Consider the following 23,851-nt stretch of genomic DNA (forward strand, 5'->3'; position numbering starts at 1 on the left):
ATTGCATGCTAGATTGCTGCCTGGACACACAAGTGTCTGCCAGACTTCAGCCTCCTCGTACTTTTCGCCATTACTCTGCATTATCATCCATAAAGGCTTGTACTTAAAACCCCATTAGAGCAAGAGCAGGGCAAGGCTTTCCTCGCTGAGTAGTAGCACTCTGCTACAATCTGAACAGACAACTCTAATTCATCTGACGACTCGCAGAGGAGTGCATCCATCATCCCATTTACTCTGCAATCAATGGGGATCTATGCAGTGAATGAGCCGTGGTATGAAAGCAATGTGTGTTAAGATATAGGGCCAAACTGTAGTACAGTAAGTGCCTACTTTCAGACCTGTGATGTGATAGTTCTTTATACCAGGGGAAAAAGTACAAAAGTTGGATAATGTATTCAAAAGATAGTCTGATTTGATTTTGTTTTTCAGAGTTGCGTTATTTGATGGAACATGACATTTAAAATAATTTAGACTTATTGCTTTTGAAAAATACGGCCACATTTTAATAACTTACTTCAAGCAAAACACTTTAAACCTTTAAAAGAAGCACCTTCATAACAACAACAATAATGAAGTTTTATTAATTTATAAACTATAAAAATGAGGGAATCTTTTCGTAGTTCACAGTATGAACATGTGAACATTGGCATGTTGTGATTTCAGCTGAGATGGGACTTTTGTTCTGTTTTCTTCTTTGGTTTTGACTTGGCCACTGGTGTTACAATAGTTGGAGTCAGTGAAGGATTCAAGGCTGGATCTAATGCTGGGTTCAGGGCGAGCAGGTCCAATATTGTGCCACTCTGGTCACCTGTAGAAATACAACATAGCAGAGGTCAGGTAATGTGGGAGTGGCACAAGGTTCTCATCAGCCGTTTTCAGACATGAACTCCAGGGAAGTGGGTTTGACTTTCACATATGAAGAACGCAGCATGAGATTGTCTCATGCTGCTCCATTGACTCATTCACAACAACAGGACATAAGGAATAAATACTGCTGCGGAAGACTCATTATTGTTTACAGCACATCGTCACTAGACATAATCGTGCTGTAGTCTCATATGGGCTCGCTCAGACATTTCCCAGGCATTTTACTGGAGGGCCGGCAGGAAGAGTTCCAGAAAATGTCCGAAGCTGCGTTCTCACATAAATCCCCTCTGGAAAATGTCTGGAGATCAGTGCATGTCTGAAAGCAGCTATACTGTTATTCTCTGGGGATACAGTCTCTTACCAGCATTGTCCTTCTCACCACTGGGCTCTGGTTCTGGACTGTGGAGTGAAACCCGCGCCAAGTCTGCCACCTCGTTTATAAAGCTTTCTTCTGCATCCTAATAGAGACAGTAACACAGTGCTGACAAACAATAACGGTGCCAGATTGTACATATATTCATTAATTTAGAAACACAGTAGACCTGAAGCAGACTTACCACTAGGTCTTTTTTTATCCTTTCCATTGTTTCATCTTGGGCCACTTTCTTCTGCCTCAGTTCCTCATATATCATCTCCTGCTGCTGATCACTCAGCTCCAACACCCTCCTTTTGTGATGTTCAACCCTAATACACACAAAAGCAAAGAAGAAAACTGAACTGTGCTATTATGATGTAAGATGAACTGAGTATTCCAACAGAAAACGACCAGCACTGTGGGGGTTGTTGTACCTCTGTTGAAACTCAGCGGACATGGGTTTTTTGCCCCAGTTCACCAGCTCCCTTTGCAAGGCTCTGTTCAGCTGACTGCTGCTCTCTCGCTGCTCATTCACCTCTGAGGGAAAAGTTTACAACAGTTGAGTTAACGCACAGTATTCATCAATCATGCTCTGTGTTCCAAATCCCTAGCAATGTCCTCTCACCTTGGTCTTTGTTTTGCTTATCCTGCTGTAGTTTTTTGGTAACGTCCTGTAGTTGGGAATAGTAGCTCTGGACCAGCGTGGTGAGAGAATCTTTGGTGACGTATACGCTCTCTGACACAGCCTCTATCAGGTGGTGCTAGTGAGGGAAGAGCAAAGGTTGCCATTTACCTGGAAACTAATCTGAAGCTGTTTTTCGACATAAAAATGTATTAACTCCGCTACAGAAAGGAGATGCTTCTGTTTACAGCACATTGACACTGGCGTCGACCCTCATCGACAAAAGCTCTCGAATCTTGTTGAGCTGGCACAAAAAAACACCAGTGATTGTCTGGAGCAACTGACTCGGACATTTGCATTCTCACTACTGCCCCGCAGGATAATTTCAGCAGAATATCCGGAGTTTAGTACATGTAGTACACGCAGCTTAAGAAACACACAACAGAAATTTGACACGAACAGGAGTTGGATACCTTCAAGCTACTATCTGTTTTCGGGGAGGCCGGAGACTCTGTGGGCGCCTTCTCCATCATCTGTTGGATGGATTGGCTGAGGGCATTCCCGAGCACCAGCTGCGCATGGCTCTGAAGCAGCTCCATTCCTGTTTCCAGTTCAGAAAGGAACTCCTGCTGGAAGCTGTGGCCCACCAGCTGACTCTCTGGACCCAGATGCCTCTCTGCCAGGCTGGCACTGCTGTTCTGTCATTAGGAAGAGACAAAAGCATTTGAGCCTAGACCAAGTTCCTTCAATCAGTCACATTGCAGAATCCTAAGTGTAGAGGAAGTCTAAAAAGATCAAGAAGAAGTCAAAATATAGTTCTCACTAAACTGAGAGAATCTTTCGTGAATTTTTAGACTCAGTTCTCAGTCAAAACACTGAATTTGCTTGTGTATATTTTTCCCACCTTGTGAGTTGAACTGACGCAGGACAGGCTTTTACTGGGATCCTCCATTAGCGCTGCCCTGAAATCAGTCTGAGAGAGCCCCTTCAGCTTGGACAGCCTCATCTCCTTCAGCATGTGCAGACTGAAGTGCCTGACCACAAAGCACCTCTGCACTGCCACCAACAGGTGCTCGTGTTTCTTCTCTAACAGCATCCCCTCTTCACTGAGGACAGGATCATGTTGCAGTATTTTAAAGCACGTCATAAACATTGATTCAGATATAAACAGATATGCTCACATACTGTAGCTGTATTGGAAATCTGCTATGAGTGCAAAAAGTTTTATTTTCACCAGGTCTTTCACAACTTAAGTAGACCACATACACGTTTGGACAGATGCTCACATCTCACCTGTTGATTGTGTAGCTCTGTCTGGCCACCATGGCTTGGAGAATCTTCATCTGTTGCTCACTCAGATGTTGGAGGCAGGCCTGAGCCAGAGCCATCTCCTCACTCCACCCCTTCAGAAAAACAGTGGAAAGTTTTTTTTAAAAATGAAAGAAAAGTTAAATATTGAAAGAATCAAACTGCCAAGCAACGGAGAAGCTCAAATGTAGATCCACGGTGTGTCTACCTGTCTATCTTTATCCAGCTGAGCCCTCAGGTCGTCCAGTTGCAGCTTGATGGTGCACTCTGCCTGCTGCAGCTGTGCAACCAGCTCCTGCTCCAGGTTCAACCACAGCTTCTCACAGTGCTCAGCAGAGAGTTCAGGCTGAGCAGAGACTGAGGCCAGAAAGATTTCCTTGGCTGGCTCCCCGAGCTTCTTTGACCAAGAGGTACGAAGTTTCTGAAGATACAGGATTTCATTCAAGAGTAGAAGACAAATATAAACACACGCTCACACAATTCAACATAAAATACAGTATTTAATGTTTTACCCTCCAAAAGTCACAGAGAGCTTCAGCCACCCTGTTCTCCTGCTGCAGATCCAGATCAGAAATCTGCAGCCTGTGTTTGACCAGCAGCTCCTGGTAAACCTGTAGGACCAGTTACAGTTCACATTTAGATACCAGTGGATTTACACAGGCTTACGAGAAGAGAAGAGCCTAAAAATACAAAAAAGACAATCATAAACAAGACAGATTTAAATGAGGCTATTTGTTGTGACCTTGGTGAGCTGCTGTAGGTCACTGTGAGAATGTGTCTGTTCCAGGATGCGAGTCTTTTCCTTCGTCTGGCTCCTCTGAAGCTTCTTCCGCTTGGACTCCATTTTGCTACACTTGTCGTTCACCAGCTCCTTCGTCTTCAGCGAGCACTCTGGAACAATAAAGCTGAACCTTTAGAGTATTGTTTCAATGAGGATTTTTCTTATCATTCTTGATATGAATGACAGTGTGTTGTTATACCAACTCTTTTAAGAAAGTTCTTATTTGTTTTCTATTTTTGATGTTGTAAAATGTAAATTAAATTATTTTACTCTTTTACTGTGCTTGGACACAACATATATATGATAAAACGTAAAAGGTAAAGTCAGCTCACCCATGTTTACCCATTTCTCTAACAGTACAATAAACCAAGAAAGTCAAAGTACATTACCACGAGCAGCAGCATTCATTTACAGTTTTGTGTGTCTTTGATTTCACAGTAGTACAGCGCTATGAGTCTTTATAATCTATCTGATGCTGAGAGATGCTGCATGAGAGTCTGCAATGCAGTAATAGTGATATTCAGTGGTGTCCTGATAGTACCTGACCTTATTTGAGGAGCTTAAGAGGATTCCCACAAAATGGTCTATTTTGAGAGTACGTCATTTGAGTTTGAAAAGTAGGCTAGACATTGTCCACTGCTACCTGCCAGCAGAAACTCGGAGATTATAATCTAACACTCTTTTTTCACTTTTACAATCACAATCTTGCAAAAATGCTCAATGCAGCATGGCAACCATCTTTTGTTTCGGTGTCTTATTACCTGGTAGTAACTCAGATTTTTCTTTATTATAGCTGGAACCATTTTGACTGTGCATGTCTTACCCTCAGTGCACTGCTGGAGGCCTTTCATCAGAGCAGTCTGAACTTCTGAAAGTATCTTTTCCATGTGGTTAAAAGTCAAGATGTCATCGCTCGTCAGCTGCTCCAGTGCTGTGGCGATCAAGCTCTGCCTCAGAGACGCTTCCCGCATGAGCAGGGCAGGTTGGGACTGAAGGAGCGCGGTCAGCTCCTCCCACCACAGCAGCTTCTGATGTATTCTCTATGAGAATCAAACATGTTACTCAAAGAATGGTGTGATGTCAAATCTATGTTATGCCAACTAACAGCTTGTATTTCTTACTCTTAGCTCTGCTTCTTGTGTGTTCACCAGCTGGTTCTCTACCAACAGAAGAGTTTGAATGAGAGACAGAATGACATCCTGGGCTTCATCCCTGGAGAAAACGCTGGTCTTCATCAGCAGAGTCTGACACAAGTCCTCCACCTGTTTGCTGAAACCTTTGGACTGTAAAGAGACATTTCATTACATTAATCTCCCTATGAATAAAGGGTGATTCAAATATTTGCTTTATGGGTTTTTCTTATCACGTTTTACCATTTGAAGTCCACTTTCAAGGAGATCTTTCTGAGCTCTCTCGATCTCCTCCAATGTGCAGGGAGCGTCATCATTTTTCTCGCTGGCAGAGTGTCCTGCAGACGACTGTTTCTTCAGCTCATTTAGTTCCTAAAATAACAAATGAGAATGTGAACTTTCCTGTGGATTAAACTCTAAATGTAAGTGTTACAATTCACAGCAAATGAGAACTGCAAAAAGAATGCATTATGCAAACAGGTACAACAAAAAAGCAGATACGATGAATAGTTCATTCTGTTTTACCTTTTCCTGTGTTTGAAGAATATTCTTGCAGAAGTCAGCATCATTTTTGTTTCTCGGAAACCGGCAGATAAATATTTTTTTCACCATTTGAAGAAAAATCTGTTGCAGCAATAAGAAGAAACAAGAAGTAATACAAAAAAATGTATCTTCACTCTATATATCTGAACGATAAGCAGTTAATGAAACAAATGACATCTACTCACCAGGTATTTTTCTTCCTGAAGGTGACAACAAAGTTGTTGTATGTCCTGCAGGGCCAAACAGTGAAGACTGATCCTGCCTTCAAAACTACAGAGAAAACAAGAAAATGTTCACTCTGGTTTGTGCAAAGTTGCTGTATATGAATGTGTATGATTATGGATTTACTTTTAGAGACCACAAAGCCCTACCCTGTTTGTGTCAGTGTGTGAGGGTAGTGAGAGACCCGAGTGAAGCTCTGGTTCTGCAGGCTCTTGGGGACCATCGAGGAGGAGATAAACTGACTGCTGTCATCGTTGTCCTGCTCTTGGCTCAGAGACTCTCCGTCCGTGGAGGACGACTCCTCGTTAGGCATTGCAGACAACTTGGTGTGCTCATGTAGTGACGGGTTGGATGCTCCATCTGCTAAAGGCTGACAGGTAGAGGGAACGGTTGCAGAAAACACTTTCTTTACAATGTCTAGATCTTAAGAGTGGATTTTAGCAAGCTTTACATACAACATGCTCAATAACTCACAGTTTGTCACATGTCATTCCTATTATTAAGTCAACTTTTCTATATTTATATTTTAATTGCCTGTGTTTAATCTTATGCAAAAGGAGCACTTGTGAAGTAAGAACTTCTTGGTAAGGTGCAATGTCTGTTTGATGTCTTTAAGTCTTAAGAAAAGGATTGTGCTCTAAATCTGATTGGCTCACACTTAATTACACCTTAATGAAGCTCCTTGAAATGTGGCATGTTAACTTTGTTAAGTCTACTCACATTAAAATACATGTTACACCAGCATGTGTGTGCAGACTTACTCTGTATTTCTGGTTGATGGGATAAACCACTTTTGCTCTGGATGCAAATGCGGCTACATCACTGTTCACAGGTGGCAGCTGCTTCTTCTCCTGGTCAACGAGTGCACGGACATAGATGGTTAGTGGGAAGTTAATTAGTAAACAAACATGGAACAAATGTGCACAACTGGTATTACCAGCACTTTAGCCTCACTTTATGGGTATAAATTAGGGCTGGACAATAGGGCCAAAAATATATAAATGTTCACATCAGTCTATATTAATAATTATCAATATACATTTTATAATAGATACGTAAGTCTGATTTGTGATGAATAGCAAAACATTTTTAAAATCTGAGATAGATCAATAATGTGTTCTACCTCCTCACTGTGCTGCACAATGCATAAGCAGTATAATGATATATATTGAACCTTTATTATATTATCATTGATGAAGTTGTACTGTGATTATCACTAGAGATTGTTTTACTGCCCAGCTCTATTGTAGATCTAATGTAACGTCATCATCCTCATGTGTAAATCAATCAATCAATCAATGCAGTGTATGTTATCGACAGAGAAGTACTTTTTCCTTGGTGGTAGCAGGGGGAGCCTCCTTCCTGCTGACACAGTCACTGTGGTTGTTGTCATCAGGTTCCAGCAGCCTCCTCGCGTTATAGCCCTGAGGTTATGAAAGGGGGATGATGTGAAAATGGAAACACAACGTGTTTACAACGAGAGATCCGAGGTTTACCTGTCTGGTGAGCAGCAGGGGCTTCAGACAGAAGACATAGAGCAGAGCAGCAGCTAACACTCCGCACAGTGCTCCACACACCGAGGCCACACTCAGCAGGTCCGTGTACACGAACAGAGACTCGGAGAAGACCACCGTGACATCCACGCCACAGTCCGCCATCATCACTCCCTGTCCGGTCATCTCACACGGAACTGTGTGTTAGCACTTAGCTGTGAAGGCCTGACAACAACAGGAGACATGTTACTGATGGCAACAACACAAAGCCAGCTGCTCCTCACTGTTCACCATCTTGCATCTTTCTTTAGTTTATATTCTTTCTTATATTGTTTACATTCTTTAAATAATAAAAGACGACGAATCAAGAAATGTCTCTCAAAACACTTTCTCCAAAAAGACAAAGTTGGTGTAAGTTTCAGCCAATGGGTGTGCAGGGATCAGAAAGGAGGACAGAGACAGTAGAGCTAGCGAGCATTAGGGCGGAAATCACACGACATGCTCTTCAGTATAAAAGCACAAGAATGACCCGGGGCATAAAATGAGGGCAATAATAAAGTTGGAAAAATGCATACATCACACTTGGGCTAATAACGGTATACTAGCGTTTTTATGGTTTGTTTTTAGATAGTCACCATTCCATCAACCCCGCGGTTCAACACATCTACTTTTAATTTGAAAATCAACTAGTATACTCCATGGTGCTTAACAGGCCCAGAGGAAATGCCCGTTGTCCCAAAGTTTTGGAAAAAGTTTTTCAGGAGTGGAGCCGCTGCTGTGATTGTGGACGCTGTGTTCTTGTATAAATCTCTTAAATGGCGCCTGTAGTTTCTCCTGAAATGTTAACAAACTGGTAATGTGTTGTTTGTATGACAGAGCCGCTGTTACAGAGGAGGTTTCTGAGGGAAGAGCTGTCGAAATGTTTCGGTGGGTTTTCACCACCATCTCTGGATGTAGCCCGTTAGCTAGCGGCTCTCCTCGGTGAGAGCGACACAGCAACACTACGAATGCTTCAGGTACATTTAGTCGCGACGACGGCCACGATACTTTCATTTATCTTAAACACACAAGTGTCATGTTCGCCTCCACCTTCTTCACGACGCCGCCCGGGTCCCGGAGCTGGACACCAGTCCTGCTGTAACGGTACATGTCAGGATGCATCATGGTGCACGAACCCTCCTCCTTCTCCTCTGCTGGAGAACCAGGAGGTGAGTAGCTCCAAAACTAGAACCACAACTCTTACATGTCAACAACCCAGAGCCCTCAGCCTCTCTTCTGATAGAGGAGCAGCCTCCTGCTGCTGCTGCACACCCCACGACCAGAGATAGCATTTATCTTTAATAGGAGTATTCTGTCACCAGGTCTAAAGAAGAGGCTTCTAGAGGAACCTCTGTGAAAGACTTTCTTTGGCCGTCATTGGGTTGATCTATGTAGGATTTATTATGTTTAATAGCATCTGCCTCTTTTCCATGGTCAGAGTTTCTCCAGTCTCCATCTAATGCAACATGACCGTGTTGGGAGAACTTCAGCGCTGACACAGCTCAGGATGGATGGTTTGTGCCTTTCTCTTAAGTTTGTACATCAGCTATACAGTCAATTACTAAATGAATGTGTCTGTGAAGATGAGTTTAGTCAAATGTGCCATAATTGATGGCTGAGTGCACTCTCTGAATGTTGTGTATGTGCAGAGGATCTTTCGGTAGATAGAAATGCTATTTATTTATTGGTAGATTCAGCCTCACTACTGTACTTTACTCACAGAGGAAACCGCTTTACGTTTGAAAGGTTAGAAGACATACACAGTCAATGGCAAAGTTATGGATCATATGATTAATGTCTAAAGAGAAGCATATGTATTAGATTAGATATTTGAGTTGTGACAGTCTGGAGTGTATGAAAGTGTATCTGTTCCATTGCTTTGATTCTGCTACTGCTACTGCTCTTGTTCTTGTTCTTGTTAGGTTTGTAGTGTCCATGCGAGCTGGACACATTTTGGTGCATGACACTTTGAAAAATATTTTATTTACTGACTTGTTCAACCCTGTGTCTGACAGGTACAATGGAACTCAAAGGGCCAGTGGTGTTTTCTTCAGACGGCCCCCTCTCTTCTTCAGCTCCTGCCGGTCCATGGGGACACTCCTTTTACTCTTCGTTTACTGACATGTCGAAAATCTTGCACCTTCGGTTCCGCAGGAGCACACTCACCCGATTCAACCCGGGCCACACTCTGCCTCAGGTGGGTTTCTACATTATTATTTTGCCATTCTTGAAACTGAAAAAGTTTTGAGAACGGTTAATTAAAGGGTTGTCATGATGGAAATAACTAATTGTAAAATGCTTTGAGTGTTTCTGCAGGTTCAGAGTGTGGCACCTCCATCTGCGTTTGGGGTCAAATTTCACAAGTGTGCTCAGGTACATCATCATATTCTTATTATACAGCCCGTTTTATCAATGTGCATTTAATTCCTAATATAGTTTTGCTCAAGCATCTTTAACATGCAGTGATCAATTCTCCTCCTCGGACACATGGTCTCTAGGTGAAGCTCGACACTGACCCTCCTCAGTTGACCTTCTTCCTGCTGATTCACAACATGGGTCCGGTCGGTGGTACCAACCTGTCTCAGGTGGCTATCCGGGACTCCCTGTCTGGAATAGTCCCCCTAAAAACTGAAGGCAGGGTGGTGGAAAGAGGCTACCAGACATTTGCTATTGATTCCCTGTCTGGTACGTGTGGCTATCACAATGTTGTGGAAGATAATGTTTAACCCAAACATTTCTTGCTTGAACTTTTTATTACTTTATTTTTATTTGTCTGCTAAAAATAGCATATTATTGTTATTTACTCCCCAGCTGGTTCTCAGATTGTGGTCAACTACACCGCTCACATAAGGAGTCATAAGAGTGAAATACTGGACCTTCCAGCTTTTCTCACTTTTTCTAATGCCTCACAGGTATTGGCTGCACCCACTTTTCCTCTTTTTTAACTCAAGTGAAACATTTGTTTTTAATTTCACAACTTATGCAGAATTATTTTTGGTGTTATTACCTGAAGTTTTGTTTTCTTGATTCCACAGAATGACGTCAGTATGTTTGGTCCATTAACAGCTAATCTAACACTGAGGGTGAACTCCACTGACAGAGTGAGTTGATGGCTCTCACAATACACCTATACTGTTCTACCACTGGAAACCCACCTGCAGCTTTGAGCATCACGTTTGTTGTTTGAGTGTTGATCATGTTGACAAAACTGAGTTAATGAGAAGTCTGATGTTTGTGCTCACCGTTTCAGATCTATCCCAACCACGGAGTCCATTTTGCTGGATTTGCTGCCGGGTTCTTTGTCACATTGGTTCTGCTGTCACTCGGCTTTCTGGCCATGAACCTGATAGGCCTCAGAACCAGGCTTAACCTTCTTCAGCAAAGGGTATCGCAAACATAAAAGTCGATAAAAGTTGTTTTTAAGTGATTGTTATCATCATTTGTTCATCACCTGCAGTATCTTTGTATTAGTATATAAGGTGTTTTTATATAAAGAGAGAGTAAAAGCTGCTCTCTAGAAATAATGTTGACATATTTTGCTAGTTGTTTTAGGTTTTATGATTTATTTCAGGAATATATTAATAAACTGCACATATGTTCTCTTTGCTCAGAGGAAAAGAAGGGATTCAGACCTGGAGTATGCAGACTGCAACATGACTGAGACAATTAAAGATGAGTCAACATTTGAAGACAAGATGGTGGACATCATGGTGTTAGAGGATCCTCAGAACATGTACCAGGCTTTGGAGAAGTGAGTAAACCAGTCAAGAGGGAATTTTTTTTTACAAAGTCTAATTTCCTTTAATTGTGTAAAAATGTTGGAATTCACCTCTGAAGGCAAGAAATAGTAAAATGCATTTAAATCATATATAAATATATTCTGAAGCATAATATACAATGAACAAGTTTAAGTTGTTTACTCTGCATTTCATCCACATAAGCCTTGAAATGTCGACACTGCTTCGCGCAACCAACAACCTGGAGACCACACGCATTCAGATCTACAAGGATGTGATATCCTCCCTGCTGGGGGGCCTGAGGGCCAGGGGGCAGACCACCGCCCAGGCCCAGCAGAGGCTTCTCAGTGTGCTCCATGGACAGCTGCTTGGCATGGAGGGCCGACTGAAGGAGGAGCGGGGGACCCGAATGGCTGCCCTGGCTGGCCAGTGTAACCTGGAGACTCGGGAAGAAATGGAAGCAGAGCACCGCAGGGAGGCAGCTGAGAAAGCCCAGGCCGAGCTGCTGTGTCAACATGCAGACCAACAGGTAACAGTAATGAGTAGCTTTTTAAGTTACTTGTATTGTTTAGTTTTACTTTTAAATTGGAAAACAGAAAAGAATTGCCTGGAAAATAATGTATGAGGTAAGAGATAGTAAAACTTGTTAGGGAAGTTGCAGGAGACTTTTTTTATTCCCATTTATTGCTTTTCTTTAATGCAATTACTATAGTGTAAACCATTTGTGATGTCGGTAGGAAGTCCTCCAGTGCAGTGTCCTGCTGGAGAAGCTGCATAAACGGAGCCAGAGTCGGCTCCAGCGCATCCTGTTGGTCCGACATGAAGAAGCCTCTGCAAAGGTTCAGAGGCAAATCATCGAGTGGCGCCGGGTGGAGCTGCACAAGATCTTCTCTGAGGAGCTGGAGGAGGCCACCAGGATGGGCGAGTTGGAGAAAAGCACAGCCATGAGTCTGCAGCATGATTATTTTACTTGTCAGGTAAAGAAACCTAAGTTGATTTACATTCTGCTGACACACGGTTAGAACCATGAATGGCCTCCTCCAATAATGCATTTGACATCTGTATGTTTCCGATATTTCCACTTGCTGAAGTACTGATGATTTATTAATGTGATAATGTGACGTTTCCTTTGTTCAGGATCAGCTTGAAGAGGTTCTTGATGTCGTCCTTGCCAATCAGCGTTATGTTCTGGCTGAACGCCATGCACAGAGGAAGTTCCTGGTTCACAGCCTCCACAGCCTCAACAGCCTGATTTCTGACACCTTCTCTAGCACCTCCAGCAACTTGGACAGCTGGTTCACTCACATCAGGAGGTCAGTGCTTATTGTAGGATATTCCACACTCTGAATGTTAAAAGTAATCTTCTCAAGCAATATTAACAAACACTGTTTCCACATCTGTAATCTTAAATTCAATCTGAAGATACCGACTCCAACTCAAAGTGAAATAGTTAAATATGAGTGAACACATTTGCATTATAAAATATTTGAAATGTAAATTTTTACAGAGAAAATACTTAAAAATTACTATAATACTAAATACTAAAAAATTATTACAATTTAAGTTTTATTGACAATTTAGTCTCATGGGTCTTTTTCATACCAGAATGGAACTCAGTAGAGCGCATACCTCTGCCAGGGCCAAATCCTACATGTTTGTTTAGTTCTTATCGTAGATATAGAAAAGAAAAAAGATTTCTGAATTATTCACTGAAAAATTTACAAACATTTTGAAAAGTGCCTGATGTTGCAATGTCAAAGAAAATAATTTTAATAAATCCGTACCTCCACCAGGTTCAGTGGAAATCAGTTTAGTAGTTTTTACTTAATCCTGCCAACATTTACATCAACAAGCAAACAGACACAAGTGAAATCATAACCCCCTTGGCAGAAACAATAATAAGTCAACTATACTGCAGCCATGTTTCAACTTGGCATGTTCTCTTATTCTCCACTAGAGGGAGCACAGTGCCTGCAGAGCAGATAGACCAGCTGCAGGAAAAGGCCCAGAAAGAGCTGGTGATGGTGAGGCAGAGACTGGACGAGGCGCTGAGTCAAGAGAGGAGAGCCATGCGCTGCGGCCTGATCAAGAAGAGGAGGGAGATTATCACTGAAATGGTGAAGGGATCATGCATAATTAGGGTCTAATTCCAAACCACTATTCATTGTGGATTGATGCAGCAAAACCTGTTGCTCATCTCAGTCCTGAATTAAAATGTTGCCTTTATTCAATCCTGCCCCCCTTCTCCAGCTGAGAGTCCACAAACAGAGAGAGAAGGAGCTGTCGGTTCTGTCTAAGCGTCTGGAGCAAAGCATGGAGGTAGCCCAGAACCTGCACTGTTGGCAGAACCTGCTGACGGCTCACAGCTTGGAGCTAGCTGAGCTCATCAACAACCTGGATGAGGAGGCTACTGCTGACATCCGCAAGGTGCTGCTCTCACAGTGTACATCTGGCACAATCATGACCTAATCACGCAAAAATTCACACACAAATATGGATTGCCTTTAAATAGGCACTTGTCTTGATCCTCTGTGTGTTCTTCAGGTGACCATGCGTGTGATCCAAGGTGCGATAGCAGAAGTCAAAGCCATCCAGCCTTCTGTCACTCAGGCTCTGCCAACGCCCTTACCTCCAGGGACGCACCTCTCCCTGCTGCAGGTAGATCCAGAGCAAGGAGCAGGACAGGTGCAGGGACAAGGAGCAAGCACTCTCCTGCAGGGCCAGGAGAGGCTGCACCAGGAAGGCAAGGCAGCCCTGCGCACCCTGAGCGGCACTAGGGAAGCTCTGCAGGAAGCCATGGAGAGAGAGCTGCAGGAGCAGAGGGAGATAAGGGCACAATCCAGAGCTTTCTTCAGGTCAGTGATGCTGTTTAATGACATCAGTCAATTTACTCACAGGTTTTTCCACATTTAAAGCGCTCCAACACAGTCATGTAAAGTCAAACTCGGATGTGGTGATCTGTCATTCTTCTTTCTCCCTCTCTGCCCTAGGTGTTTGTGTTCATCCCAGCTGACTCTATCTGAAGATGATAGGCTGAGGATGAAACTGGAGTTCCAGAAGTGTCTGTCTGTGATGGACCGCTGCCTGGTGCTGCCTCATGCTGTCTCCAAAACCAAACTCCACACTTCTCTGGCGGCTTGGAGAAAGGACAGCGAGAAACAGATGGTAAACGCATAATCACAAAGTCTGGAATTTATTCCTATGTCCAATGTGTAGAGTTACTTTGTGACTCTGGTGACATATTTGGTACAATACTTGAATGACCTGTTTAAGTGCTTTAAAAGATGTTGTGCTAAAAGTGTTGAATTGTACAGAATGTTCTGTATGGAAGATGTCTATCGAGTCCAATCTTATTTAATCATTGCACTGAACACAGTGGTATCCCCAGATATTTGTGCATTCTTGTTTTATAATTAGGCATTGAAGTTTTTCATTAACATCGGTTGGTAGGTTTTTTTTTCAGTGAATCTCGCTAAACCGTTTTCCCTTTTAACCCTTTTACTCCGTCGTAGTATGGGAGGGTTTTATGGCCAGGCATTAAAAATTAGAGGAGGACGATTTTTGTTGTTGTTTTTGTTTTAAAGTTGTCCAGTTTAAGGCGTGACTGACAGCTATGTGAACCCCGGGGAACCCCCGAACGTCCCCCGGGGGACGTTCTCTGGAGCGGCTGTATGGAGCGGTGTGTATGTGTGAACTCAAATGTCTGTTTGAGAGCTTATCGACTTTCTACAGCCCCCCCAATATAAAGTCCGCAGAAAGTTTGAAGGAGCCGATGTGAGTACACAGCAGGAGATCCTCTGCAGGATTCACCACAAGCGAATCTCCAAAATCCAGAGAGAGTCCAGACCCAATTCTGCAGACATCCTCCGAAGGTCATGTCTGGAAACAGCTAGAGTTAGAAGTTTGACATATTGTTAAAGGTTCAACTTTAATCTTGAAATTTCAAGTTTGTTCTCGACATTTTGGCTTTATTCTCGAAATGCATTTATCTTTTTTAATGCCTGGCTCTGATACTCAAAAACTATATTTTTCTGTTACTTCTCTTCATAATACAGTTCTGGAGATAATCCAACGAGAGGAGCCCATGTGAATTAAACTACCACAGTAGATAACAGTGCATTTAATGTTTTCTCTTATGAATAAGAAATGGAGAATAGCAACCACCAGTGCAAACCACACTGTTCTCAGCCTCAATTGTGTGGCTGCTGGATGAGTGCACATTGTTATTCAGAAATAATAAAGGGCTCCACAGAGTGGTTTCATTTTTAATCACATCACAGCAGTGTGGTTGGAGTCAGTTCCCAACCACCTTATGGATATGTGGTCTTTTGCAGACAAATATGCAGTCCAAGGGGAAAAGCAGCAAGGCCAGACAGAAAACAGACGAATCGGACCTGCTGCTTTTCCAGAAAAGGCTCGAGGACAGGATCCAGCTGTTTGTGGAAGAGAAGGAGATGGAGAACACTGTCATGAATAAGGTGAAGAGGAGGACACTCAAGCTGTTGTTACTCCAGTTACATTGACTGCAAGTCATTTCTAAGTGCAGCAAGTGCTTTAAATGGACTCATCCATCGTAATGTTGGCAGGTGTTGGAGGAGATGCAGAGGGAGAGAGAGAAGGAACTCCGCTCTCAGGCAGACAACCTGACGATTCAAATGGCTGCCATCCACTTCCTGAAGGCTGAGAGGAGGACCAAAGTCCTGGAGACCTGCAGAGCCATGCTCACCCTGCACGGTCTGCTCATTCAGCAGCTCAGAGAGAGGAAGAGCCTGGAGAGCCAAGACATGGCCCAGAGTATACAGAGCCACTGCATGGTAGGCAATGCTTGACTCATGGTTAATGCCTGTGTTTTACCATTATATGTTTAAAAGTCTGCTCATGGCCTTTGAGGTGTATAATAAGGTTCAGGCTACTGGCACGTGCATGCCCATACGCAACTGGTCACGTGGGATGCGTTTTCAGGTGTGTTAGTATGGACGGGGGTTAATACGGATTTGCAGCCAAAAATGCTCATGTAGACAGAGATCGTTTTACTTTGAAAATGCGGTTTTCAAACCAAAAGGCGTAGCAGTATGGATGTACACTCAGCCTTTTATAAGAGGGATAATCTGCCTCTTACTACAGGGCCTCGAGGAAGCAGAGCAGCAGCTTCAGAGGGAGAGGACCGAGTTGGATGGCCTAGAGATGTTTCAGAGCAGAGTCGAGTCAAATAAAACACGCAGAGACGACTCTGAAGACAGCGAGGAGGATATCGAGGAAGACGAAGTGTTTCGGCTGCAGCAGGACTGCAGGATGACAACCATCCTCCAGGAGGCGCTCTACAAGTGTGGTCAGGTCATCACACTGTTGTCTGAGCGGTGAGCTGTCACATCAATGTTATCTCAGAAGTAATGAGGAATTTTGTGGGTGGACACAGGCCATAAAACTTTACCATGTTGAAACTCTCTGGTGTTTTCAGTTTGCAAGAAAGAACTGCCAACTATCAAGCCATGGAAGATTTGAAAGAACAAATGGAGCTCAAGAGACTTTATGGAAACTGTGACCAGGTCGGGTTTTATTCAAGACTGTTTTTCCAGTAATATTATGAATACAAACATATCAGTGGCCTGAGAAAATACAGTGACATCCTCACTTCTGTGTGCACGCCAGTGGAAGTAGAGGAAATCTGTATTTATGATGGCTCTGTGCCCTGCTCTTCATTTCAGGATCTGGAGTTTGCATCTCAGCTGGTGAAGCAGAGTCAGGTGTCTGCCGAAGTTCTCCTGGAGGCCCTGCGCCTCCTCCTCCCCACGCTGCCTGAAAGCGAACTCCTCTCCATCTCTGATGCCCTCTGCCCTAAACAGCACCATGCGTCATTGTTGGCAGAGCAAGAAAATGTGGGGTAAGAACCAGGTTCGGTTTTTATTCTCTGGCAAACATTCTTGAAAATGTCTAATTTTACATAGTGTGGAGTCCAAAGAGGTAAATGTGTTCAACACGTGATAATAACAGTGAATATACAGTGGGATCTAAAAGAGTTTTGGCATCCCATTGAATATTTGATTTGTGGCGTATCTTTTCTGCTTATTTATTTCCACGAATAAACTGTGCAGTATCCTAAGAAAAAGGAATGATAATATCTACCCAGAGATAGACTCATGCTTGACCAATAAAGTGTTTTGAAAGAAGATTGAACAAATTCAACAAATTGTCGTTGTCGAAAAAACTAAATCAATACTTAACCATTTATTGTGTCAGCAGAGAGCTGTATCAGGATTCACTGGTATGTAAATTGTGGCAGGACTTTGTTTGGTTCATAAAAAGTCCTGGTCCTCGTTATTTTACGTTATTTTAGAAGACATTCATCAATTAAACTGTGAGTACCCACACAATGTACAAGTCAAGTATCAAAATATTGCTCTTTTACTGTAAAAGGGCTGAATGGATATACTTTATTTATTTAACATTATCATACAAAATCTGTTTGTCTCATCCATCTGGCAAAAAAACGTCTCAAACTTGGAACCAAAAGCCAAAATCTTCAGTTTCACTCTTTTTAATGAAAAAAAGAAGAATAAAACTACTTGTTATCGAGTGAAAACATTTTTGTCTCCAGTTTGTAGCCAGAATCTCAGCAATTCTGTGGTTTAAGAAAGTAGTTTTGTATGTGAAGTCACTGATTTAAAAGAAAGCAGTTCAGTTTCCACAGCAGCTGGCTGAAGCACAGCCATCTGCGAGCATTGTCTTCAATTGAAATAAATGTTGTCTGAACACAGTTCCACAAGAGCCATTCTCCCTGAGCCAAGATGGAAGGAAAAGGGATTTGACTCAACATTTAATTTCCCCTCTCTTCCTGATACACTGGAACACTCATGTCTGGCTCCTGCTGAGTTTGGAGTTCACATGAATAATGTCTCATGCATGAGGTCTCTTTGGATCAGAGCTGTGTGGCCCAAGGACGGGGGAATGAAAATTCTCTGTTTGGAGCAATATTCAAGACTTTTCTTTCTCAATGCTATTTGTGTCTGCTTCGTTTTGTTTGTAGAAAATCATCTACCCGTACTTTAAGTCGCGAATGTTGAACTAACATTTAATTTAGGATCCGACTGGTCAAGGTTAAATGAACTGAACTGATCTTCTCATAAGATCCCTTTATTGCACTTTATTTCATACAGTCATATAGCTACTGATTTGAACTGCATTCATAAACAATGCAGGCATGCAGCCATCTTATCCTTTCTGTTGACAAAAACAAACCTAATCTTGGTGTCCTTTGCTAAGTTGGACATAAAAATGAAAATACCAAGTCTGAGTCATCAGATCTACCTTCAAAATTCCCACCGTTTCTTTTCATCCACTCCTCTTCTTTGTCCTCGTGCTTCATGGTGTTTCTGGCATGCTTCCAGTTTGTTGTGGTATGTTCCCTCAGTTGGACCATTCAGTGTACATCATCTAAATGTTAGAATGTGTCCAGAAGTACGTGTTGCATCTAGTCCATTTGTAACTAATCAAAAACCAGGAGCTCACACATTATCAATCCCTCCTGACCAAAGTCTGCTTTTACTTCTTTTACATTTGTACACAGTGGAATCAGTAGAGTGGTAGGTGGTTATTATACAGGTAATGAAATGTGAAATTATGGATATGATTTACTGTTACTCTCCATTGAACATGATTTTTAAGCAACACAGTTCTACGGTGCGTAGGCAATCTTGAATATTTATCCCTATAAAAATGAACCTTGTATTTTGTATTACTTTGACAAGCCTGACTTGTACTTATGAGAGGTAGTAACATATTTGACTTCAGTGAAAAACATCACAATTCTCTCTCTGTAAAGTGATAAAAAAGTTTTTACAGTGTATCTGATAGCTAGGGGATCACTCAGCGTTATTAATCAAAACTGGCTTTGTGCACAGAGTCTGAATCCTAATTACCAGCCTCTTAATCTTTCTGACCAGGTGTGCTGTGGGTTCTAATCGACTTATTTCTGTCAAACTGAGAGAAGACGTGGTGCATGGAAATATGCCGAGCACGCTGTGCTGCCCTGTGGACAGAGAGAGGTGAGTTGTCTGACTTGTGCTACCAGCTGCCTTGTAAAGATTGTTTGTAGTTAAGTGGTCACCAGCATCATACAGATCCTTTTTATTAAAGTGAAATACGCAGTTCATCATGGCTGGGCTGCAGTGACCACATGCATGAGGTAAGCACTCAAACACTCCAGTCCCACTAACAACACAGCTTTTGTCCTCCACATCTCACAGGCTCCAGGAAAAGAGGCAAAGTCTGATGGAAAAACTGCTGCCCTCATCTCACCTTCTGCCTCCGAGAGATGTGGAACCAGAGAAAGGAAAGAGGGACAGTTTCACTGAAACACAACCGCGCGTTTGTAAATCAACCGTGATTGAAAGCACGGTTACACAGCAGCAAAGTGACGCTGCTAAAGGGAAAGTTGGGGACACAGTGAATGAAACATTAAACAGCTCAGCCTCAGCCGGCTGTGCACTGGACGTCACTGGGACAGGGGGGAGGCTGTTTGTGTTTCGGGATCCACCTGAAGCTCGTGACTGTGGGAATGTCTCCAAGAGAAAAAGGAAGAGGAATTTCCTCAATCTGAAGAAAGGTTCAGTGGCCCCGACAAACCTATTGTGACATTTACAAATATTGCTTTGTAAGATTTTTATAATGATGGTACTTTATGATGTTACTTAAATACAACATAATTCATAAAGTTTTCTCTGTAGCAAAAACAGACTTTTTTTATGTAACATGTATGTAGCTTGTAGCTTTTCAAGTAAAGGCAGCTGACTGTTTCCAGTTATTCCTTCTCCTTCTCAATTCCTCAGATTGTAATAGGCAGGTTGATTTGCAAGGTCAAAAGTAAGTGGTGACTCACCAGTTGTTAGTCTTCCATAGCCATAACTGCCGTCAGTCCACAGAGCTACAGGCTCAGATCAAAAGGCTGCACACCACTAATCAGTTTACTGGGAAAGAACAGACTCAAATAAACCTTCTGTACTTAAACATCCATGACCAAACTGCAGATGGTGGTTGTTTTATGAAGGTTTGATACGAGGATTGCAGACATCCATGTGCTCAATATACAACGGTATCTAAATGTGTCCGAACACAAAGTTCTTTCATGAACAATACTTTAAATAAGTGATTATGAATAGTTTAAAGTTGTCAAACACCCTTGGATCACATCATGTGAACATCCTGATCGAAGTCTTTACTTTTCCCTCATTTGCGTCTTGTGTTCTTTTGGCATGTAGATGATTATTTACCTTTTGATAATTATAATCTAATAATTTAAAAAATCACGTTTCTGGGAATAGACAAACCACAAATATGGGGGGCAGTTGCAAGATATGTGGTTGTGTTATTATCACCCAGACATAACCTGGGTATGTGGAGTTATATGAACACAGCACTGGTTTGCTCCACTAACAAACAGCAGACCCCCAAATGTCCCCCAGTGTTGCGGCACTTCCACGTGATCATCCAGCGGGTTTTTTTTTTTTCTGCCCCTCCATCCATAAAAGTGCGGCGGGTCCCCTCCGTACCGTTTGGATCAGTGTTGGCTGCACACGCAGCTGGAAGCAGACACCGAGCCGCTCACTGAGATAAGCCGACATGAGGCTGGGACCGGCCGCTCTGCTGTGGCTCCTCTGCCTGCTCCGCCTGTCGGAGTGCGCTCCTCCGACCTGCTACTCCAGGGCGCTCGGCCTGAGCAAAGAAGTCATGGCTCTGCTGGATAAGATCCACACGTACCACCGCACGGTGAGTGGGGACTGTGGCAGTTTGCAGACCAGGCTGTGGAAGCTCCACTCGATGTGTGTTCTCACGATACTGTTTTGGGTTCGCAGAAAACGTGCGCTGAGGTCCTCCCCACGATCTTCCTGGATGTGCATGTGAGTTTAAAGCAATGCTTGTGATGTGGGGACACGTAGTATTTAGCGCAATTTTACTTTCATCAACAGCAATACAAGAAAAGTTCAATAATATAGAGATGTGTTGTTAATACATCGTGCACGTGATAATTGGTTTTGATGATCTACCTCAGATTTGTTAAAGATTTACTGTTTATTAAGTGTTGGACATTCTCTGCTCATAAAGAAGAGTTTAAAACCACAACCTTTCCTTAGGAGCAGTGTTGTGGAATGAGGGGATTTCCAGTGACTGGGAGTTGTGGGAGAACCCCTAATGTCCACTACCAGAAGTCCTGTTTGATATTTAAGGCTAAATTTGATCATTGTTGCTTTCACAAAGCTTATTCAATATTAGACAATCCAAACCAATGCATTGTTGTGTTTTTGTTTTGTTTTTGTGTTGTGTGATTAAATCATCTTATCTGAAGATGATCCATGACTTGTTTGATGAGGGTTTGTAAAATGAGAATGTATGAGACATAAAAACTTATTTTTGCTTATTATTTTGCTTGACTACTTGATCTTTGAGTGTAATCTGTACAACTAATAATTCACAAGAAGTATAATTACTGTAAGTGGCACAGAGATGATGCTGCATGTTGTTCATTATATAACTATTGCTTTATCCTTGCAGAACGCGTGCATCACCACCAAGCTTCGTGACTTTCTCTATGTGGTGCTGAACCACCCCAACCAGTACTGCAGAGAGCGTCCCAGAATGGTGCTGCTGAAACGTAAAATCCAGAGCCTGTACACCATCATCACCAGGATGTGTTATCGGGTGAGAAGATCTTAAGAGTGTGCAGTGCTTTTGTTCTCAACATGGCTTGTTTTCGAGCCTGAGTGGCTTGACCACATATCTCTGTTTTTCATTGGCAGGACCTGGTGTTTTTCACAGATGACTGTGAGGCTATTGATACCGGTCACACTAGCCCTTACTATGCAGAGGACCGGCTTCAGCTCCTGCAAGAGGAGAGATGAGCAACACATGAAAGACGACAACACACTGGTCTATAACATACATAAAAACACATATCAACAATACGCAGAATGAACGTACAAACACATGTACGAGACGCATCATATGGTTTCGGCAGGACACATAGTGCTGTTTCATGCCCTACCCAGTTGGCTCCGTGCTACAGCTGCACACTCATGTTAGAGGACATGTGTGGTTACATTCCAGCAAGGAGTGCAGAACTTTCCACAGGAAATTTGCTGAATGCCAACCATGCCGATGAAAACCTTAAAATAATAAACCAATAAGAGATGCTTCTGAGCCGGGCTTTAACCGCTGCTTACTTACCAAGGCTGATCAAAGCTCCGTATGTCATTAAGATAAATATGTTGTGTTGCCATAACCCTTGGTCTGACGTGTCTTAAAGGAGCACTATGCAGTGTGTTGTAAACACTTTACGAGGTTGAACATGGTGGCTGAAAATGCAAGAATTAGATGTTCCTATATGTGTTGCCTAGGTTGAACAGTGTGTTCCCTCAGAATTCTCAATGTTTTCTTGTTGTTTAGATCCAGAGAAGTTGTGACAATGCTGCTGCTTCTTGGAGTGAAGCTCAACAAAAATTTATATTTTTATAGCCTTAGGCACAATGTAGATGAAGAAATAGAACCCTAACTGTACTAGACACGTATACCAGTTCTTTATAATGACAATCTCTACACAGTAGGTCTCATATTATATAATAAAACGTATGTTTATGTACCTGTTTGTGCCTGTTTCTTATTTAGCTGTTGAGTTTCTGCCCGTATGAACACTGATTCTCTTTCAGTCGCAGTTCAGACTTAAATAAAACTCTAACAATGGTTTAAATCAAAGTAGATTTGTATTTTCTCTCTACAAACTCAAAGAAACTAGTGGTTATGTCTGGAATATGTGATTGATGAGCTGTGAGTGAACGATGCGGCTTTTCATAAATTATGGTTTCCCATTCATTTCCACTCGGCTGACAAAAATAATTTGAAATATTACTCAACCCTCCCACCGAGGAAACATCGCTTTGTGATTATTGAACAGTTAATATTGGTGCTCTGCCCTCGTGGTTTTATTCATGGCCTCTGCTGCCCTCTATTGGAAATACTATGTAACTGGCATCACAGAGAAGTGGTTCTGCTGTGATGGATATAAATGTGCATCTGGGATTTGGGGCCGTATTCCTTAAAACTTTGATTTCTCTGTTTTTTCACTCTGCTTTTTGCCATTTGATAAATGATTCGCTCATTTCATATTGAGACTTTTTATCTGACACGTACCACAGTTTGCTCATACTTTTGGGTTACGGCCTGGATTTAATTTAATCCATATTTTAATCTGTTCATATGAGACCATGACCAAGAATTTGAATATGATTCACTTGACAAGAAGGTAAGTCCCTGGTTTACATTCACACCCGTGCCATGTGAACACCTGAATGGAAGGGACTTGTTTGACAACTCTCTCTGTTCATTGAAAGACTTCCCAAGCTGCCAAACAACAATATGTTTAATGACAGACAAAATCGTGGGAATCTTACAATGTGTCTGTCATACAACAATATGTTTAATGACAGACACAATCGTGGGAATTTTACAATGTGTCCGTCATACAACAATATGTTTAATGACAGACACAATCGTGGGAATTTTACAATGTGTCGGAGACTTTTGCTTCTGGATTGACTTTCTGAGAGCACTTCAACGTATCACCGTAAGAAACACACAAGTGTGCTATATCATGGCTGGATTCCATTTAGCTGTTTCACTCTCGGGGTCCTGGTTCTGTGAAAACTGGCTCACTGTTACATTACTATGGGCTGTTTGAACAGAGCGAGGCCATTGTGAATGTTGTTGA

The 23,851-nt window shown here is 42.4% G+C and overlaps 3 protein-coding genes across 4 annotated transcripts; 2 read left to right on the plus strand and 1 right to left on the minus strand.

Annotated features, from left to right (window-relative positions):
• Positions 1-476: 476 nt before the first annotated feature.
• On the minus strand, positions 477-7,761 carry LOC118105482 (ellis-van Creveld syndrome protein). Its single transcript, XM_035153325.2, has 20 exons — positions 7,325-7,761; positions 7,157-7,252; positions 6,590-6,679; positions 5,978-6,198; positions 5,792-5,876; positions 5,589-5,687; positions 5,307-5,435; positions 5,055-5,216; positions 4,757-4,973; positions 3,895-4,043; positions 3,665-3,763; positions 3,361-3,573; positions 3,138-3,247; positions 2,749-2,950; positions 2,318-2,542; positions 1,848-1,983; positions 1,657-1,759; positions 1,425-1,551; positions 1,229-1,325; positions 477-808 (listed from the first exon to the last, which is right to left on the minus strand). The coding sequence occupies exons 1-20, from the start codon at positions 7,505-7,507 to the stop codon at positions 660-662; spliced, it is 2,892 nt and encodes a 963-aa protein (XP_035009216.1). The 5' UTR covers positions 7,508-7,761; the 3' UTR covers positions 477-659.
• A 283-nt stretch (positions 7,762-8,044) lies between these two features.
• LOC118105334 (limbin) lies at positions 8,045-19,889 on the plus strand. 2 transcript variants are annotated; one of them, XM_035152970.1, is made up of 23 exons: positions 8,045-8,529; positions 8,799-8,874; positions 9,376-9,557; positions 9,677-9,733; positions 9,859-10,045; positions 10,172-10,272; positions 10,396-10,461; positions 10,611-10,745; positions 10,972-11,111; positions 11,302-11,626; positions 11,835-12,074; positions 12,235-12,410; positions 13,055-13,214; positions 13,348-13,524; positions 13,642-13,952; positions 14,088-14,262; positions 15,432-15,575; positions 15,684-15,911; positions 16,222-16,454; positions 16,556-16,643; positions 16,803-16,978; positions 19,038-19,139; positions 19,341-19,889. In XM_035152970.1, the coding sequence occupies exons 1-23, from the start codon at positions 8,329-8,331 to the stop codon at positions 19,726-19,728; spliced, it is 4,068 nt and encodes a 1,355-aa protein (XP_035008861.1). In that variant the 5' UTR covers positions 8,045-8,328; the 3' UTR covers positions 19,729-19,889. The 2 variants fall into 2 exon arrangements, with proteins under 2 accessions (XP_035008861.1, XP_035008862.1); XM_035152971.1 differs by having other exon boundaries at positions 15,444-15,575.
• A 711-nt stretch (positions 19,890-20,600) lies between these two features.
• On the plus strand, positions 20,601-22,726 carry LOC118105514 (cytokine-like protein 1). Its single transcript, XM_035153378.2, has 4 exons — positions 20,601-20,859; positions 20,946-20,990; positions 21,643-21,789; positions 21,888-22,726. The coding sequence occupies exons 1-4, from the start codon at positions 20,713-20,715 to the stop codon at positions 21,987-21,989; spliced, it is 441 nt and encodes a 146-aa protein (XP_035009269.1). The 5' UTR covers positions 20,601-20,712; the 3' UTR covers positions 21,990-22,726.
• Positions 22,727-23,851: the final 1,125 nt, after the last annotated feature.

Source organism: Hippoglossus stenolepis, chromosome 3 (assembly GCF_022539355.2).
Source record: "Hippoglossus stenolepis isolate QCI-W04-F060 chromosome 3, HSTE1.2, whole genome shotgun sequence".
Taxonomy (NCBI): Eukaryota; Metazoa; Chordata; class Actinopteri; order Pleuronectiformes; family Pleuronectidae; genus Hippoglossus; species Hippoglossus stenolepis.

Bases quoted from the DNA above. Each gene is read 5' to 3' on its own strand.
- LOC118105482 (XM_035153325.2), bottom strand. From the start codon at position 7,507: ATGACCGGACAGGGAGTGATGATGGCGGACTGTGGCGTGGATGTCACG. The intron at 5,688-5,791 runs GTGAGTAGATGT...TTGCTGCAACAG, and splicing joins TTCAGGAAGAAAAATACCTG to ATTTTTCTTCAAATGGTGAA. The intron at 1,984-2,317 runs GTATCCAACTCC...TTCCCTCACTAG, and splicing joins AAACAGATAGTAGCTTGAAG to CACCACCTGATAGAGGCTGT.
- LOC118105334 (XM_035152970.1), top strand. From the start codon at position 8,329: ATGCTTCAGGTACATTTAGTCGCGACGACGGCCACGATACTTTCATTT. The intron at 14,263-15,431 runs GTAAACGCATAA...GGTCTTTTGCAG, and splicing joins AGGACAGCGAGAAACAGATG to ACAAATATGCAGTCCAAGGG. The intron at 16,455-16,555 runs GTGAGCTGTCAC...TGGTGTTTTCAG, and splicing joins ATCACACTGTTGTCTGAGCG to TTTGCAAGAAAGAACTGCCA.
- LOC118105514 (XM_035153378.2), top strand. From the start codon at position 20,713: ATGAGGCTGGGACCGGCCGCTCTGCTGTGGCTCCTCTGCCTGCTCCGC. The intron at 20,991-21,642 runs GTGAGTTTAAAG...TTATCCTTGCAG, and splicing joins CGATCTTCCTGGATGTGCAT to AACGCGTGCATCACCACCAA. The intron at 21,790-21,887 runs GTGAGAAGATCT...TTTCATTGGCAG, and splicing joins TCACCAGGATGTGTTATCGG to GACCTGGTGTTTTTCACAGA.